Source organism: Heloderma suspectum, chromosome 2 (assembly GCF_057233095.1).
Source record: "Heloderma suspectum isolate Gila_16-S chromosome 2, 16-S_ref, whole genome shotgun sequence".
NCBI lineage: Eukaryota > Metazoa > Chordata > Lepidosauria > Squamata > Helodermatidae > Heloderma > Heloderma suspectum.
Genome location: NC_139459.1, coordinates 233,759,122 through 233,774,741, shown reverse-complemented (window position 1 = coordinate 233,774,741; position 15,620 = coordinate 233,759,122). Strand labels below are relative to the sequence as shown.

Below are 15,620 nucleotides of genomic sequence, written 5' to 3'. Positions count from 1 at the left end.
GTCTATTCTTCAGCAGGGCAATTTAGCATCAAGACCATTGCCTTTGGTGTACCTTGCACCAACTGAGATGAAAGGGTTGACAAGATCTTTCTGAGGCCTCATTTAAAAGTGACACTGGCCATGTTTAAAGAACAGAAACAAAAAAACATGCCCATGCCACTTTCCACACTTCCAAGTAAATCAAGGTGTGTACAGCACTACACAACCTGCACTTAGGCCATGGATCCCTGACAACCTAATTTAATGCCACACCAGCTGCATGGAGCCCCACATATTTGCTGTTTGTTTGTGCTTTCACACCCAGTGTTGCTATCAAATTGGGTCTAAGAGCTTAGAACAAAAGTACCAAAACTCAGGTCACTATGCCCAGACAAAGGAAGAAGGGCAAAATATCAAGAGGGAGAGAGTGCCACCATACCTGAGCTGGGTTCTCCCATTTCTTGAGGAACTCTTCTTTGGCTTTGGCAAGAAACTCCTTCACTGTAAGCAAGCAGAGGCAGGGAGAAACTGTATTAACAAGAGAGAATGATGCTTGAAGACCCAAACCACTGAACACTTTTTCGGAGTCTAGGAAGCAAGAGTCCCTTTTAAGCCTGCCAACCTGCATTTATTTGAGCAGCATCTGATGAATGGCCAGGAATTGAGGGATTCAGCCCCAGTGGAGAGGCCAGAAGGGGCAGTCAGCACCTTCCAATAAGTATGGTTGCTGGAACTCACAATTACCTGGAGGGCACAGAGCAGATACACAAAGTCCTCTTTTGGGTTCAGCCTTGAGGCTCCAGATCAGGAATGACAAACTGCCGGCCTGTGGCTGTGTGCACAACAGATACCTACCTAGGAAGTCTGGACTACCACTGGTGCCCCAAAGCCAGCCTGGAGGGTAAAGGAGCTCCTCAACCCTGCTGTACATCATGGCGACTCAACTGTAGGCTTTTCAGAGTGCTGCTCATTTTGGGGGCAAACAACTGCACAGGCCCTGCATGCCACATGTAACTTCAGCCCACATTGGGACCGACGCCACTTAACAGAGAGCAGGCAGTTGCTAAATGCTTGGGATGGGAGGCAGAGGACCCATTCCTCCCTACCCCATAGCCATGCTCCTCATTACAAGGCCTCTGAGATTGGGAGAGATTGAGGGTGTATAAACAGAATGAAGAAATTAGAGCCAAAATCCAGGGAAGAGTGCATGTCTTGTTTGCAGACACATGTTTCCCCTTAGGTTTTCCTTCTCAGAAGGTGACTCCCCAGAGTTCAAAACACACTTCAGGAATTGGACACAATAGCCTTTCAAGATTGGAAGATGCACACATAGGCAGCATTTCCCCTTTAAGAAGGTTCTTCATGCCAGATCCCCAAACTTATTTTTGGAACATGGGAGTTGTGGGGCATCTTCCAAGAATTAAGTTCTGAGAAAAATCTGGGCATGCACTGACCCTTTTGGATCTCAGCCACCACCTTTAGTCACTATATGCTGGGAAGAGAGGAATCATTTGAGACTCTAAGGCTCTTTTAAGCACTCCTCAGCCACGGCTGAGGCACTCATGGAAAAGCAGCTGGGGCAATGTTTAAAGGTCCCCCAAGGTCACCCTGAATGCAAAATCAACCCACTGAGGATCATTATGTTGACAACAGCAGCCAGTGGGCTGGTCACTGCATACCACACCCACTGCACTATGATGTACACAAAGCTGGAACCAAGCCCAGCCCCTAATGCAAGGGTGAACAACACACAGGACGTGGGCCACATGCAGCCCCCCCGGCCTTTTTTGTCCCCCTCCCCCAAGTCACCACTGCTAAATTGGTAATGAATTTTGGCAATGGCAACAAAAAAGGCACTTTTTCACTGTAAAATGGGTGGGCAACTTGTGGCCCTCCAGATCTTTTAGTTTACAACTCCCATCATCCCTCACCATTGACTATGCTGGCTAGAACTGATGGGAGCAGTAGACCAAAACATCTGCAGGGCTACAAGTTGCCCACCCTTGCTTTAAAACAAGGGTCACGGAGAGCAAGCACCTTCTTTTAATGCAAATTCGCACTCCCTTGGGGCTTTGACAGTGCTTTTGCCACAGCCGAATTTCAGCTGCAATTTGGCAGCAGCAGCAATTTCAGTGGTCGGGTATGTGTGGCCCGGGTTCGGGGGGGGGGCAAACTGGCCCAGGATCAGCTGGTTGCCCACCCCTGCCCTAACGGGATACAGTCTTTTGCATGTCTAAGAGTGACTCCCTAATGCTCCAGCATGCACAGTGTATACAAGGCAGGCAGACACTTCATCCCACACATACATGCTGCATGTCACAAATCTGGTTTGCGAAAGCCACAAGAGCATGATGGCAGCAAGCAGTATTACAAAATGGATTCTAGAAAGTGCACAGAAAAGTGACTGAACCCAGCAATTGAACCAAATGGCCCAACGGAATTTCAGTCTGAAAGTCCTTCTTCCGAAGACAACAGCACGTCAAATGCAGCTACATATAAGAACACCCAATTAAATAAGGCAATTTCTAGCTATGATGGTCATGGAGGAAAAATAAACCTTAGAAAGGTGGAGACAATACTTGCTAAAGTTTATGAAGACTTCCAAAGGGGAAAAAAGAAAGGAAAGAAGGAATGCAAGAAAAAAAGAAATTCCTCTCTCTCCCTAATATTCACCAGTACTTCAGGAATCCCTCCCCTCTGCTCTAACTGCACAATAGTGCAATGAAGGAAAGAATATCCCATGCCGTTACCATTCGTACAGATTTTGAACAAAACTGGAGTCCAGCATCTAATCAGTTAATCAAACTTGACTGATTAAAATGATCAAATAATCATGTACTATTCTGTGTATTATGCAGGCTTAACACTGATGCTGGTTGCAACACTTTTAGTTTTGACAGCAAATAAACCAGGTTTATGGGGCCCTGGCAGTAAGACACAGTTTCTGGAAATACCCCCATGACTGGGCTTTAGAAGGCAAGGGCTCTATTCCAGGCTGGATAGATAGAAGTTAGGATGGAGACCAGGCACCAAACTTCTCTTCCCTGCTCCTCCCTTTGAGCAACAGAGTCCTCTCAATACGAAAACATTAGAAAATGGGTGGCAAATACTAGAGCACAAAACTAAGCAGTGTTGCTCCATTATTGAGGGAGGGCTGTCTACACATTCCTAGATTGGTACCCCTTGCTGAGCTGCGAGGGCCTGGAAACCCTACAGACACCCCTACTTTCTATAGGGTTGTCTGGTTTCTACACAATAACCTCAGAAACAAAGACCTCGGGGGCCCTCTATCAATCCCTCATCCAGGAGGGCCAGGCATTGCATATGTTCACTTAAAGCAAACAGGCCAAACAAGCATTTCTCAGCCATGCTAAATTTGTGGGGGTGGGGTGAAGGAATTCATGACCAGCTACAGAAACATCGCTTGGAAGTAGATTCCAGAGACCCTGGCCCCCAGCCCCTTTGCAATTCTCCTCCGCTGGCTAAGCACTTGGAGCTCAGGCAGCCTCAGGGACCACAAAAAAAGGCTCCTTCAGTTCTTCCCCACAGTCCTGGAGCTGCAGTTCCTCCCCACATGAAATCCAAAAGACAGGAAAACAAAGGAGCCCCTTAAACAAGCTGTTCTGAGAAATCAGGCCCTAAGTCACTAGCCTCCTCCCTCTCACAGGACAGGGGCCTTAGAAAGTAAAGACTGCCAGGCACAGCGGAGGGATGTTCTCACAACAGTCCTCCCGCCCAATGTCTTCCTACTGCAGCACAGAGCTGCTGGATTTCCCCAAGACACGCACACAAGCAGACGTGGAGCCGCAGCTCAGCCTGTCTGACCTACTTTCCTTTTGTCTCCAGCTTCATCCATATTACTTACAGCCTACACGTTCCTGCACGGAGCCCAGCCTCCTCCACACTCCTCAGGGAGAGTTGTGATGCCACATAAAGGAAATCTGGCAGTGCTTTGCCCCTTCCTGAGGCCAGCTCAGCATTACACTGAGCTCCATGCGGCCCTCTGAGAAGATGAGCAATCTCTCCCCACCACCCATCTCCAGAACACTAACCTCTTGCATAAGCCATGAGGGGCCTCAGACAGTGATGAGCGCCACAGGCCAGACTGAGCACCATGATCTAATCGGAGGCCCACCTCAGGTAGTCGGCCGCTCTTGCATCACACCCAAGAGCCTCCAACTGAACTCTCACCATCCACTCTGCTGTGTCGTCTAGGCCAGGGAGGGACTAATTCAGCATCCTCAGCAGCTATTCTGTTCTCCAGAAGTTTATTTTGCTGCATAGAGTGAGCCCCTCACATTTGCTCTAGCTCCATAATGAAGTTGGTGCTACCTCATGGTAAGGGCTTCCAAGTTGTTTGTTTATTTCATTTCTATACCGCCCAATAGCCAAAGCTCTCTGGGCGGCTAAGTTATGGAGCATTCCATACAAATGGATGCATTTGCATACAAAAACACAGACAGATGGATGCAATCCTGATGTGTTGAATATCTATGTTCATTTTTCTTACAAGGGAAGTATTGGGCAAAACTCTGACTAACATTTAGATGGGTCACCAGAAGCAGAATACGACTGCCCTAGGGGCTGGATAAGGACCTTGGCAACTAGTGGTTCATCTCTAGTCCAGATTTTTCTCCCAGTTTGCAAGGGAACCTTACCTGAGGGGGGTTAGACTCGATGGCCTTATAGCCCCCTTCCAACCCTATGATTCTATGAAGACACTGTCTTGGAACTGTGCCAAGAGACATCCCTCACAGGCCAAGAGCCCATTTAATAACATCGAGAGGACTTTCTGCACAATCCGTGTGCTCAATAAAAGTTTGTTACACACTGTACTGACATCTCCCCTCAAGGCTGCCCTTTTGTGGTGCAGATATCACGTTGCCCTAGCTTTCAAGCTACATCAGGTGAGTCAGTGTGGCATAGCAGATAGTGCTGAACTTGGGCCAGGAAGATTTGCATCCACGGTCAATCACAAAGCACAACTGGCGAAGCCACACTGCTGAGCCTAATGTAGTTTGCAGTGCTGCTGGGAGGGCAAATTGTGATAACCCCACAGGTGTTGGCCTGAGTTCTTAGGAAGGATGGAACCCAAATGTAATCAAGCAGGAGTAGGCAAACTGGCGCCCTCCAGATATTTGGACTACAACTCCCATACTCCCTGAACATTGGCCATGCTGGATGGGGCTGATGGGAGCTGTAGTCCAAAAACATCTGGAGGGTGCCAGGCTCCCTACCCCTGTAATAAAGTATAAATATATTTGTACCTGCGAAAGTGAGATTCTTCCCCCAGATGGCATAAGCACGGCTACTGCAAAGGCTGTGTGGAATGTCATTGCTTGCGGCCCCCTCTTGCTGGGTATTATTTGGAACATAAGCATGTAAGGATTGCCTTGCAGGATTGGACTACAGGTCCATCTAGTTCAGTATTGTGTTTCCAACAGTGTCTGTCCAGATATCCCAGGAAAACTCACAACCAGGAGAGGAACACAGCCTCCATCCCCTGCTGTTTCATCTCAAGCCCCTCATAAGCAGAGGCATACTGCCTCTGCACATCATGGTTTCTTAAGCCATCGATAGGTTGATCTCCCATGGATGGGTCTAATTCCATTTTAAAGCCATTGTGTCAGTGGCCATCCAAACTCCCTACAGCAACGAATTCCTTAAGTTGACTGTGTAAGATACGAGACAGTACTTACTTTCATTTGTCCTATACTTACTGCCTGTCAAATTATTGGACGGCCTCAAGTTCTAATGTTTTGAGAGACAAATTGGCTCTCCCTTCTGTCTTTGCACCATAATAATTTTATAAACTACCTAAGTAAGAATGAGCCCTGTGCCTTTCTTCAAAGGAAGCTCCATCCGCCTAAACATTTCAGCCACCCATTTCTGTACTTTCTCCCTTTGCATGGTATCCTTTTTGAAATCAGGCCACTAGAATTGCATATGGTACTCTAAGTGTAGGCACACCAGAGATTTATAATGGCATCCTCACGGCTTCATTTTCAGTCCCTTTCATAGTAATTCCAGTATCAGATTTGCCTTTTTCCACTGCGGCAGCACACTGAGCTGACGTCAGTGTGCTTTCTACTATGACCCCAAGTCCCCACTCTCAGTAGTGACAGCTAATTTAGATCCCATCAGTGTATGCGTAGAGTTAGGAGTTTTTTGTCCTAATGTGGAACACTATGCACTTGCTCACTCTGAATCTCATCTGCCATTCCGCGGTGTTTCCAAATCATCCAGCCTGAAGAGTGCCTTTGAAGAAATGCTCACACTATTTTGCAATTTTTTAAAAGGACATTTTAGAGCACGTGCACTCCCCCACACTACACCTCCAGTGCAGGAGTGTTCTGCTAGCCCCTTTCCCCAAAACCTAACAAGCACTATCCTTACTCCCTTCATCTTCCCCACCAATGCCTCACCATTTTGTGAACTTTTGTTCTGTGGTTTGTTTTAAACAATTATTTGGATGCTGTGCAATTACAGGCTTCTGTGCTGGTACATGCATCCTACAAGTTCTCTAAGCAGTGGAACACAGGAAGCTGCCTTATACCATCCAAGTTAGGCCGCTGGGCCATCTAGCTCAGCACCATCTGCACTGGTGAGCAGCAGTTCTCCAGGGTTTCGGACAGAAGTCTTTCCCAGCCAGATCAGGAGACGCCAGGGCTTGAACCTGGGACTTTCTGCATTCAGAGCATGTGATCTTTTACTAAGCTATGATCCTTCCTGTAGCAGCTATTCCCTCCCCCTCTATTACAGCCCAATATGAAGTGCTCTTAAATTGTGGCTACATTACCCAGAGCCTAGATTGCTTTGCCCCAGACTTTTTAGATTCAGGTCTCCCTTCTGAAACACTCTCACTGACCCGAAGAGCTAGGAGCAAGCTGGCTCCCAAAAACTGTATTTTTTAAGACCTTGTTGCTGAAAAAAAATAAGGAATAGGCTTGACCTTAACTCTAGCCTTTTGTCATATCCCTCACCTGGCGACTATTGCTAGTTTTCATTTATTTCAGTTGCTTGAACAGAGAAAATTATTCTAAATTCAAAAGTGCCTATAGACCTCCGCTCTGGGCACTAGGATTCAACCCTACTGCTGTGGCACAAAATCTTAGCATGATCTTGGGATCATCATTTATCCTGCTGGGCACCAGATATAACATCTATGAAGCAGGTGCAATCATACTCTGTGCCTTGTTAAGCCTAACAGCAACTTAGAGATCACCAGCAAAGCCCAAGTATAAATTCATTCATTCACATTCATCCCTTGTCCCTCTCTTCACCCCCCCACCCCTTCCTTCATTTCCTCCACCATAATCACGATGTAGATTGTAAGCTCCTTGAACTAGGGATCTATGTTTTGTGCTTATGTTAAGTTAGTGCTATGGACAGCAATGGCATTATATAAAGAGCAAGTGAGAACTTGCAATTAAATGTTGCAGTGTGTTCCCTACTCTTACCAGGAGCAGCCTGCAACAGGAAGCTTGGAGGTCTGTTTGGAGCTCTCACATCATTTTGTTTTCCAATTTGCCTGAAACATCTCCCATTACACTACAGAATGCTAAATGGCTCAGGATTGGGGCTGGCTACCAGTCCTGAACCCAAGCACTTTATTGCTATACAAAGCCTGGGCGGCGGCGGGGGGAGGTCTTTTATCCTCATGGCATGTTTCTCCCTTTGCTCTCCATCTTCCATCAACATTCTATGGCTCAACAGGCCTCAACCATATATATTATTGCTAGACTCACACAGCCTACCTGACTCCTTTAAACCCGTTTCCTCCTTCCCCAGGATGGAACCAAGAGGTGCCACAGAAAATATGATGACATCCAGGATTTTAGTGTCACTGTGATCAGGCAGCAACCTCCCAGCCCCCACCCTCCCAAAAAAGAATCTTTGCTGTTCAGTGTCAACCTGGAAATTCCCTCTCCAGACAATGAGATGAGTTATTCCAGTATTTTCTTTTCTCTATGCCCTCAACATTCTGTAGATCCTGGAGGTTCACAAGGCTGTCTTGCAGTTAATTTTGTTTTTAATCCACAAACCTATGTTCTTCTGCATGCCTAATATCCCGAGCATGCAGAAATCATTACCTTATTTTTGGGTGGCCCCTTTTCGCTCCCAAACTGGTCAGAACTCAACTACCCAAGTTCCATATTAGAGGGAATTATAATAGGCTCCCATTTTATGGTCTGGATTGCATGGCAAGGGGCTGGTGGATAGATGGGCCCTGCTTTGCCAGAGTGGATTGACCTGGGTGGCCTGTCAGTGCCTTCCAGTTCTGTAATCCTATGAACTTTAAGGGTCACTTAAAGCAGGAGTGGGCAGAAGATAGATCAGGAACTACTGGTAGATCTTTGGATTATTTGCAGTGGATCGGCAAGGTTTCTAAGTTCCAATTCTCTAACCATTAAAAAACTTCCTCCCCCCCCCCCCTAAATTAGTTTGCTGAAAAAAGGATACTTTGGAGGAAAGCAGGGATAGGTTTGTGGGTGAAAGGACTTGTGAGCTTGGTTATGGTATTCATCACAAATTCCTGGGCTGACCATGTGCTCAGAAGCACCCTGTTACTTAATTCTTATTGAATGCCTGCCCATCTGAGCTATTATTTTGCACTTGGCTCCAAATGGTGGGTCTCAGAGTTTGAATAAAAAACAAATCAGACCCCGTGAGCCTGCAGTCTGCCCACTCCTGACTTAAAGTACTGGTCTTCAACTGCTGGGTTGGTATCCAAAACTGAGTCAGGCCCACCTAAGGTGGGACACACCAGGAGTAAAAGCCCCATTTTTTCTTCTGGTGTTTAACATTTTTTTCAAGCGAAGGCGGGAGGCAGGGTGGAGAGGAAAAGAGGAGAAATTGTGGAGGTCAGGCATGGAGAGGACAGTAGGTGGGAATAGGAATTAGAAAAAGATAGGTTGTAAAAAAATGACAAGTGGGTCCCATGTAGATGGCTGGGGTTAACAGTAAGTAGTTTCTAGTCTGAAAAGCTCGAAAACACAGCATGCTTTGTGTCTGACTTTCCAAAGTAGCTCAGTGTTGTTTTAAGCAAAGTGCCTAGAATAAAACAACAACACACCTTTAGCTATGAGAGGTAGCATGCAAATGAGCTGCTAAATGAAGCAAATGGCCCTAGTGCTGTTAGCAGCTATGTTTTAGGGCTCAAAACAGATTTCTTCCAGAGATTTTTACGCCTGAGAATATCCTTCATCCGACCACTAGAGGGCTTTTGCTCCATTCTTGGAATAAGTTAAGCTAACTGGTGTTAGAGACAGTATACAGGAATGGGTGGGCCATGGGCAGGACCCACCAGCCATTTTAGTTCCTACAGATCCCCCCACCCCACCCCCACACACGCATTTTCAAACAATGCCACAACCAGAATTGTGGACTACAACTGAACAAGAATACAACCAATGCTAAGCTGCTGACTGAGTGGAAGCAACAAGGGAAAAAGCGAAAACATGCAACGTGCCTCATTTGGACAAAGCAGCAAGTGTTAAAAGCAGCACTTTTCACAAAAATAGGTCTCCATTACACCAGTCAAGCTGAAAGCACCCCGTAAAAAAAGAAACCTGTGAAAGCATTTTCTATTCATGTCTGTTTGGTCAGACTCCATGAATCCAGCTTATGGAACTAATGGACTGTGTCCAATTGCACAAGTGCCCTAACACACGACCTATGCCAAGATAAACACCAGAGGATAGGGGGCTAATAGAGATGCAGCCATAGTAATCTTTCAAAGCCTCTGGTATCTCCTTCCTCTCCCACTGTATCCAAACACAACTACTAGCCCATAGTGCTGGCAGATAAACCCAGCAGAGAACCATCAAGCAACAAGGCAGGCAATCGCTTTGAGGGTGCTGAGCTCCATGCAACCATTTGACTTAGAGAATTCTCTCCATCAGGCTTCTGTACTCATTCACCACGCAGAAGCTGCTCTGATCAGATACACCATCTCGCCTCTTCTCTCTCTTACCCTCAGAGAGGAACAAAGTAGCAGCTTTTCACCAAAGGAGAGCATCTTGTTCACTGCAGAGCACCCTGAGAAAGCTGCAAGAGCTGGAAAGGTCACCAATAATCCACATGTAATATAATTTGCATACAATTTTCATGTGCACAGCAAAGATGAAGCATCATTTGATGGACAAGTTGCATTTCTTTGCAACTTATTGATAAGAGTTTACTTGCGATGGGGGTAGGAGGGAAATCCAGCCTCCAAATTTCATTTATTTCCTTTTGTACTTAAAGTTGCTCTGTAGCTTAGGCAAGGTCATGGTTCTTGATAAAATACTGGATGGAAAAGTGAACACAAAAGTACGTCTATGCTAGTGATGAAAGCCAAAGTGTTCTTTACAGAAGGCATTTTGTGGTAGAGTAGAAGTTGACACGAGCTTCAAAGAATTGCTGGTGGGACACCATTTGTGTACCACGGCAGATGGTATCTTCTGTATAAAGTAAAAACAAAGCCTAGATTACTCAAGGACATGGACTGTGCTATATATGAGAAGGGAAGGAGCAATCCCTAGGTTACTAGTCATTCTGACCTGGGGGAAATAGTAATCTTTTCCTCTCCCCAAAGAAGGGGGATGGGCTGGAGCTCTAGCAGGAGAGCTCATACTCCACATGCAAAAAATCCCAGGCTCAGTCCCTGGCATCTCTAGGTAGGGCTGAGGAAGGCCCCCTATCTGAAACCCTGAAGAGCAGCTGCCAATCAGTAGACAGTACTGAGCTTGATGGACCAATGGTCCAACTTGGAATAAGACAAGATTCCCATGTTCCTCTCTCTCCCACACACACCCTACTCCCTATTATGATCTTCACGTCGGACTTGGCTCAACCCCCCCCCCCATCTTCCAGGAAGTTTAAACTGCAGTTCGAAGGGGAAAGACCTGTCCAGTAGTAGTGCAAATGATTTGGAACGAGCTCCCTGAAGAGATGTGGTGACGTGCCTCACGTTTTAGAAATGCCAGGCGTTTGAAAAAGGGGGCTTTTTGGAAGCTGCCTGCATTGAATTGCTCTTTGTACCAACAAAATTGTTCTTTGTGTCAGACTACAACTCCCATTATTCCCAGCATTGCCCCTAGGCTGGGGAAAGCTGTACTAAACACCGTGTTCATTCCACCACAGATGTGGTACCCTTCCTCCCCACCACAACCTGGCAGTAAGGAGCCAATCAACTGCCAACAGCATACCCCGCCCAGTGTCCCATTCCCACTGTGTGGTCACTTCCTTGCCACCATTTTCCAAGATTTCCCTCACATTCAGTCTTTCCTCTAGTCCAGTCCAGTCAAACAATTTGCACAGAATATCCAGGCTGCAAGTTGGTCATAAATGTCTTCCTCTGCCCCACCCTTTGTAAACTGGCTGCAACATGCAAACAGCTGGATTTTCTCTCATTGCAATGTACCAACAGATTAGTCCAGGGGTCCTGAAACTTTTCAGGTCAGTGGCCACATTTGGAATTTTGAGTGTTGTGGGTGGTCTCACAAAACGGCTGTCTCGTAGGGAGGAGCTTGCCCATTCATAAAATGGTGAGCATGGCCAGTCACAAAACACTCATTTCCCAGAAGGCAAACCAGAGAGACAAAAAGAAAAGTAACCTGCCCCAAAGCCTATGTACAAGGGTCTGAGTTCTAAAACACTGTTTTGAACCCAGATAAAGATGGTACTGGAGGGCAGCCCTTCACATTGCAGCATACCAGTCTCCCAGGTTTTAAAAAACCATTTAACAAATTTTAAAATAAAAATCAGGAGGTGCAGGGAACCTGGTGAGTGACAAGAGAGGTGTTTGTGGGAACCATTTTGGAGGCCCTGGCTTAGTCCATGATCATAACTTGGTGGGGAGAGAATAGGACCATCACCCAGAAAAATTGCTCTGGGAAAGGACTGAGGTCAATCCGAGCAATGCACACTGAAGTGGGATTACACCAGATCTTGATTCAGCATTTCTCTGGATGTGAAGTTAGAATTTAACCTCACTCCTCTATTTGTCAGCAACTGGAGAGTTAAGTCAAGATATTCTCCAACACAGGGGACCTCCTTCCTCACAAGGTTTCCAAAACAACAACAAAAAGCCATCATCATTTGGGCTAACAAGTCTCTTGAGAGGCAAATCATGGCTTTGGCACATAACTATTGTGTGATCTCAGAGGGATCTTTAAACATCCTAAGAGCCCTGACCCAAAGCAAGCAAAGGCCTGACTTAGTTCTCCCAGGTGCTGGCAATGCATTAGCCTGCATTTTCCTGCCTCTTCCAAAGGATGTACAGTGGCTATCATTATCAGAGGCCACTACAATATCTCTAGCAGAGGGAACCAGTCAACAAAAGATCTGGGAACAAACTGGGAAATTTAAATTCTAAGCTGAGTGCAAGAAGTCTAGACGTCTAGAACACCATCTTTCCACCACCTCTGAAAGTTATTCGATGACTTGAAAAGCAACATCTGCAATTGGAACCAAATTATGAAAGGGTATGAACCTTTACTTCATGTGCAGACTTCATTGTGATTACAATATTTTGAGGGTGTGGAGGGTTTGGGCTTTAATTTTTTTATTGCATTTATATCCCACCCTTCCTCCAAGGGCAGCCAACATCAGGGACAGGCAACTTCCAGGGTTTGGGGCCTGCACTGCCCTCCCAGAACGCACTACAGGTTGCTCACCACCTTCATTGCGCAGGGAGCACGAACCTTGTTCACAAGCGGAATCACGCATCCAGGAAGGTGATTCTCTCCACAGCAACAATTTCGGCAGGGGGCACACAAAAACAGCCATGGCTCCCATGTGCCAACCCCTGCCCTACATGGTTTGATACTGCTGTGTTTTACTCACAACTACCCTGTGACGTAGGTTAGGCTGAGAGATGGCATCTAGTCCAAAGACACTCCATGAGCTTCATGGCTGAATGGGGATTTGAAAATGGGTCTCCCCAGTCCTAGCCCAACACTCTCACCACTACACCACTCTGGATCTATTCTTTACTGGGGACTGAAACAGGAAGGCTGGGATACATGAAAAAAGCAGCATGTGATGCATGACTTATCTTGAGCCAGAGCTCAGCCACTGGGAAGACAATGCCGTTAAGTACACACATGTTGCATTTTCCTCACCACTGGATACACACAGACTACTCCAGTATTATTGGGATTAAGTTACTTGGTCAGAAGGTACAACTTCCATGTAGGCATGAGCAACAGAAAAGGGCCTATACAGAAGACCAATGGTGAAAGTCGGCAGATATGGATTTCCAGGGGGAAAGGTTTCGCCCACATTAATCACCGAGAGCCAAACTACACATGACACTAAGCACATCATTAGAAAGCCAGTCAGCATTAATAGCAGGAACAGGAAGGGGACATTTAAACCTTCCCTTTTCACTGCAATCCCCATGAAAATCCACTCCAACTGACTACCCCCGCACTGCTATTACCCTAGGGGGGGAAAGCTCCTATGAGCTTTTGGAATACTGACAAAATATTGGAGGAATTCCAGGAAATAACAGTCTGCTTCATTACAGCAAACAACCCATTCACATTCTTTCTAGGTGTTCAGCAACTAAGAGTGCTAGCCACTTAGGGAGGGACCATAGCTCACTGGTAGAGCACCAGCTTTGCATGCATACGCTCCCATGTTCAATCCTCAACATCTCCAGGTAGGGCTGGAAAAATTCCTGCCTGAAATCCTGGGGAGCCACTGCCAGTCAGTGTTGACAATACTATTTTACTCAACTGCAATGGGCTGTAATGGATTGGCAAAAGCTATCAGAATTTGCTTTAGATAGCTTGCCAGCAAGGTATATGCTCACAGCCATATAGATTCTTAGATCTCCCCTAGCTGAACCTCCCCTCCCTTACAAGGCCAACATCCTTTTTTTTTAAGGGTCTGGGCATACTATTTGCTATGAACTGGCAGGTTCTCCCTTCATACTAGCATCTAAACAGCAATTACCATTGTAGGAGCAGCAGAAAAAGGCAATAGCCAGAACTACACTATGCTAGTGAAACATAAGCAGCTACAGTACTCTCTGAGAGAAAGCAACCGCTCTAAGCATCTTTTGTTCAGCACTGAAGATTCTTTGATTGGAAAGAAAAGGGGATAAATTCCAAAGTTAGTGGAAATATAATTCAGCAGGGATGTCTCCTGCGAGGCTCACCTTTTAAATTGGAGCATACAGTCAGTTGGAGCAGCCAATTTACTGGAAGGCTCATGTGAGGGGTGTAGATCTAGCTGCTCAAAGAATTTCCTGTGCCAGCACCATAGGTAGGATCACTAAATCCCTGTGTGCCCTCCCACTCTAAGCCCATCTCTCCACATACATTCTTTGCAAGAAACAGATCTACCTAATGTCGGGTGGGGGGGAGAAAAGGAAAGAAGCCAGCAGCCCCTTCACCCCATCTAGGATCCCATTGTTCCTTACCATCCATTCGATGGCCCTCAACCCCAGGATTCCACCGGGTGACCCTGCTGTTCCTGTAGCTGCAAGTATACAGTTAAGAGGTCATAACGGGTGGCAGGGAAGGACTGAACCGATGGCTCATGGGGGACTTTGCCCCTGGTGGCAAAAGCAAACACGGCCCCCACCTGGAGCTCAGCTTGTCCTGGAAGCCAAAGAGAGTCCCCAGCCAGTACAGGGCTGAGTGCAGCTCCAGGGCACGCCTGTTTCGCCTCCTCTCCCTTTCCTTCGACTACATCAGTAAGGACCACGTTATACCCAACGACAGCGATCTACCATAGTGCCAGAAAAGCCCTCTCTGGCAGCACCAGCCACTCCCTTAGACACAACAGCAGACTCTGTCTTGAAGATCCACCATGTACCAAATTCTCAGGAATCCAAGCTGGAGAGCTGAGCTATACCAAGGCAACATGGGTTTCTATCCAGAGATTAGGTAGAGAGAACCATTCCAGATGCTGTGCAAACCACCTCCCCTCAGCAGCGTGACACTTCTCAGAAGTCCAGAAAACAACTGTAAGTGGGGCAGCTGGTTACGAAACAATGCCTACCATCAGCATGCTGGGGGGAGGGGTGGTGGGGCAAGGAATCACATGATGGCAATGCAAAGAGAAATGGCAAGAGAGGGGGGGAGGAAGATACTGCCAGTCACCAAAGGCAGCTCATTCATAGGCCTATCACAAAAGGCTGTTGGGGACCTTCCCCGACTCCCTGCAAAAGCTTGTCCAAGCCAAGGCCAGCCTATATTATTAGGCAAGCTGTGTTTGTTTGTTTCCAAGTAGTGCCTATACATCTCCCTTCTTTTCCTTGGAAGCAAAAGAGGGAGGGAAAGATTTATTATTATTATTTTATTTTATTTCTATACCGCCCAATAGCTGAAGCTCTCTGGTCGGTTCACAAAAATTAAAACCACAAAGCGCAGCATAAAACAATATAAAATATGAATGCTTAAAACCACAAAATAACAGTACAACCAAAATAAAACCTAGCAGCAATGCAGAGATTTAAAATACAGATTTAAAACACCAGAGCTAAAAGACTAGGAAGCTAAAATGCTAAAATACTGGGAGAATAAAAAGGGTTTCACCTGGCACCGGAAGGAGCACAATGTACATGCCAGGTGAACCTCTCTTGGGAGCTCCTTCCACAGTTGGGGTGCCACAGCAGAAAAGGCCCTCTTCCTAGTAGCCAC

At 46.5% G+C, this 15,620-nt stretch overlaps 1 protein-coding gene across 3 annotated transcripts in view; it reads right to left on the bottom strand.

The window, feature by feature from the left end:
* The window catches only part of PRKACA (protein kinase cAMP-activated catalytic subunit alpha), a 77,467-nt gene that overhangs the window by 21,575 nt on the left and 40,272 nt on the right, over window positions 1–15,620 (bottom strand). For all 3 annotated transcript variants that reach the window (XM_084838494.1, XM_084838495.1, XM_084838496.1), the window contains exon 2: window positions 419–480. In XM_084838494.1, coding sequence (XP_084694620.1) covers window positions 419–480 — 62 coding nt within the window. The remainder of the gene's footprint in view (window positions 1–418; window positions 481–15,620) is intronic.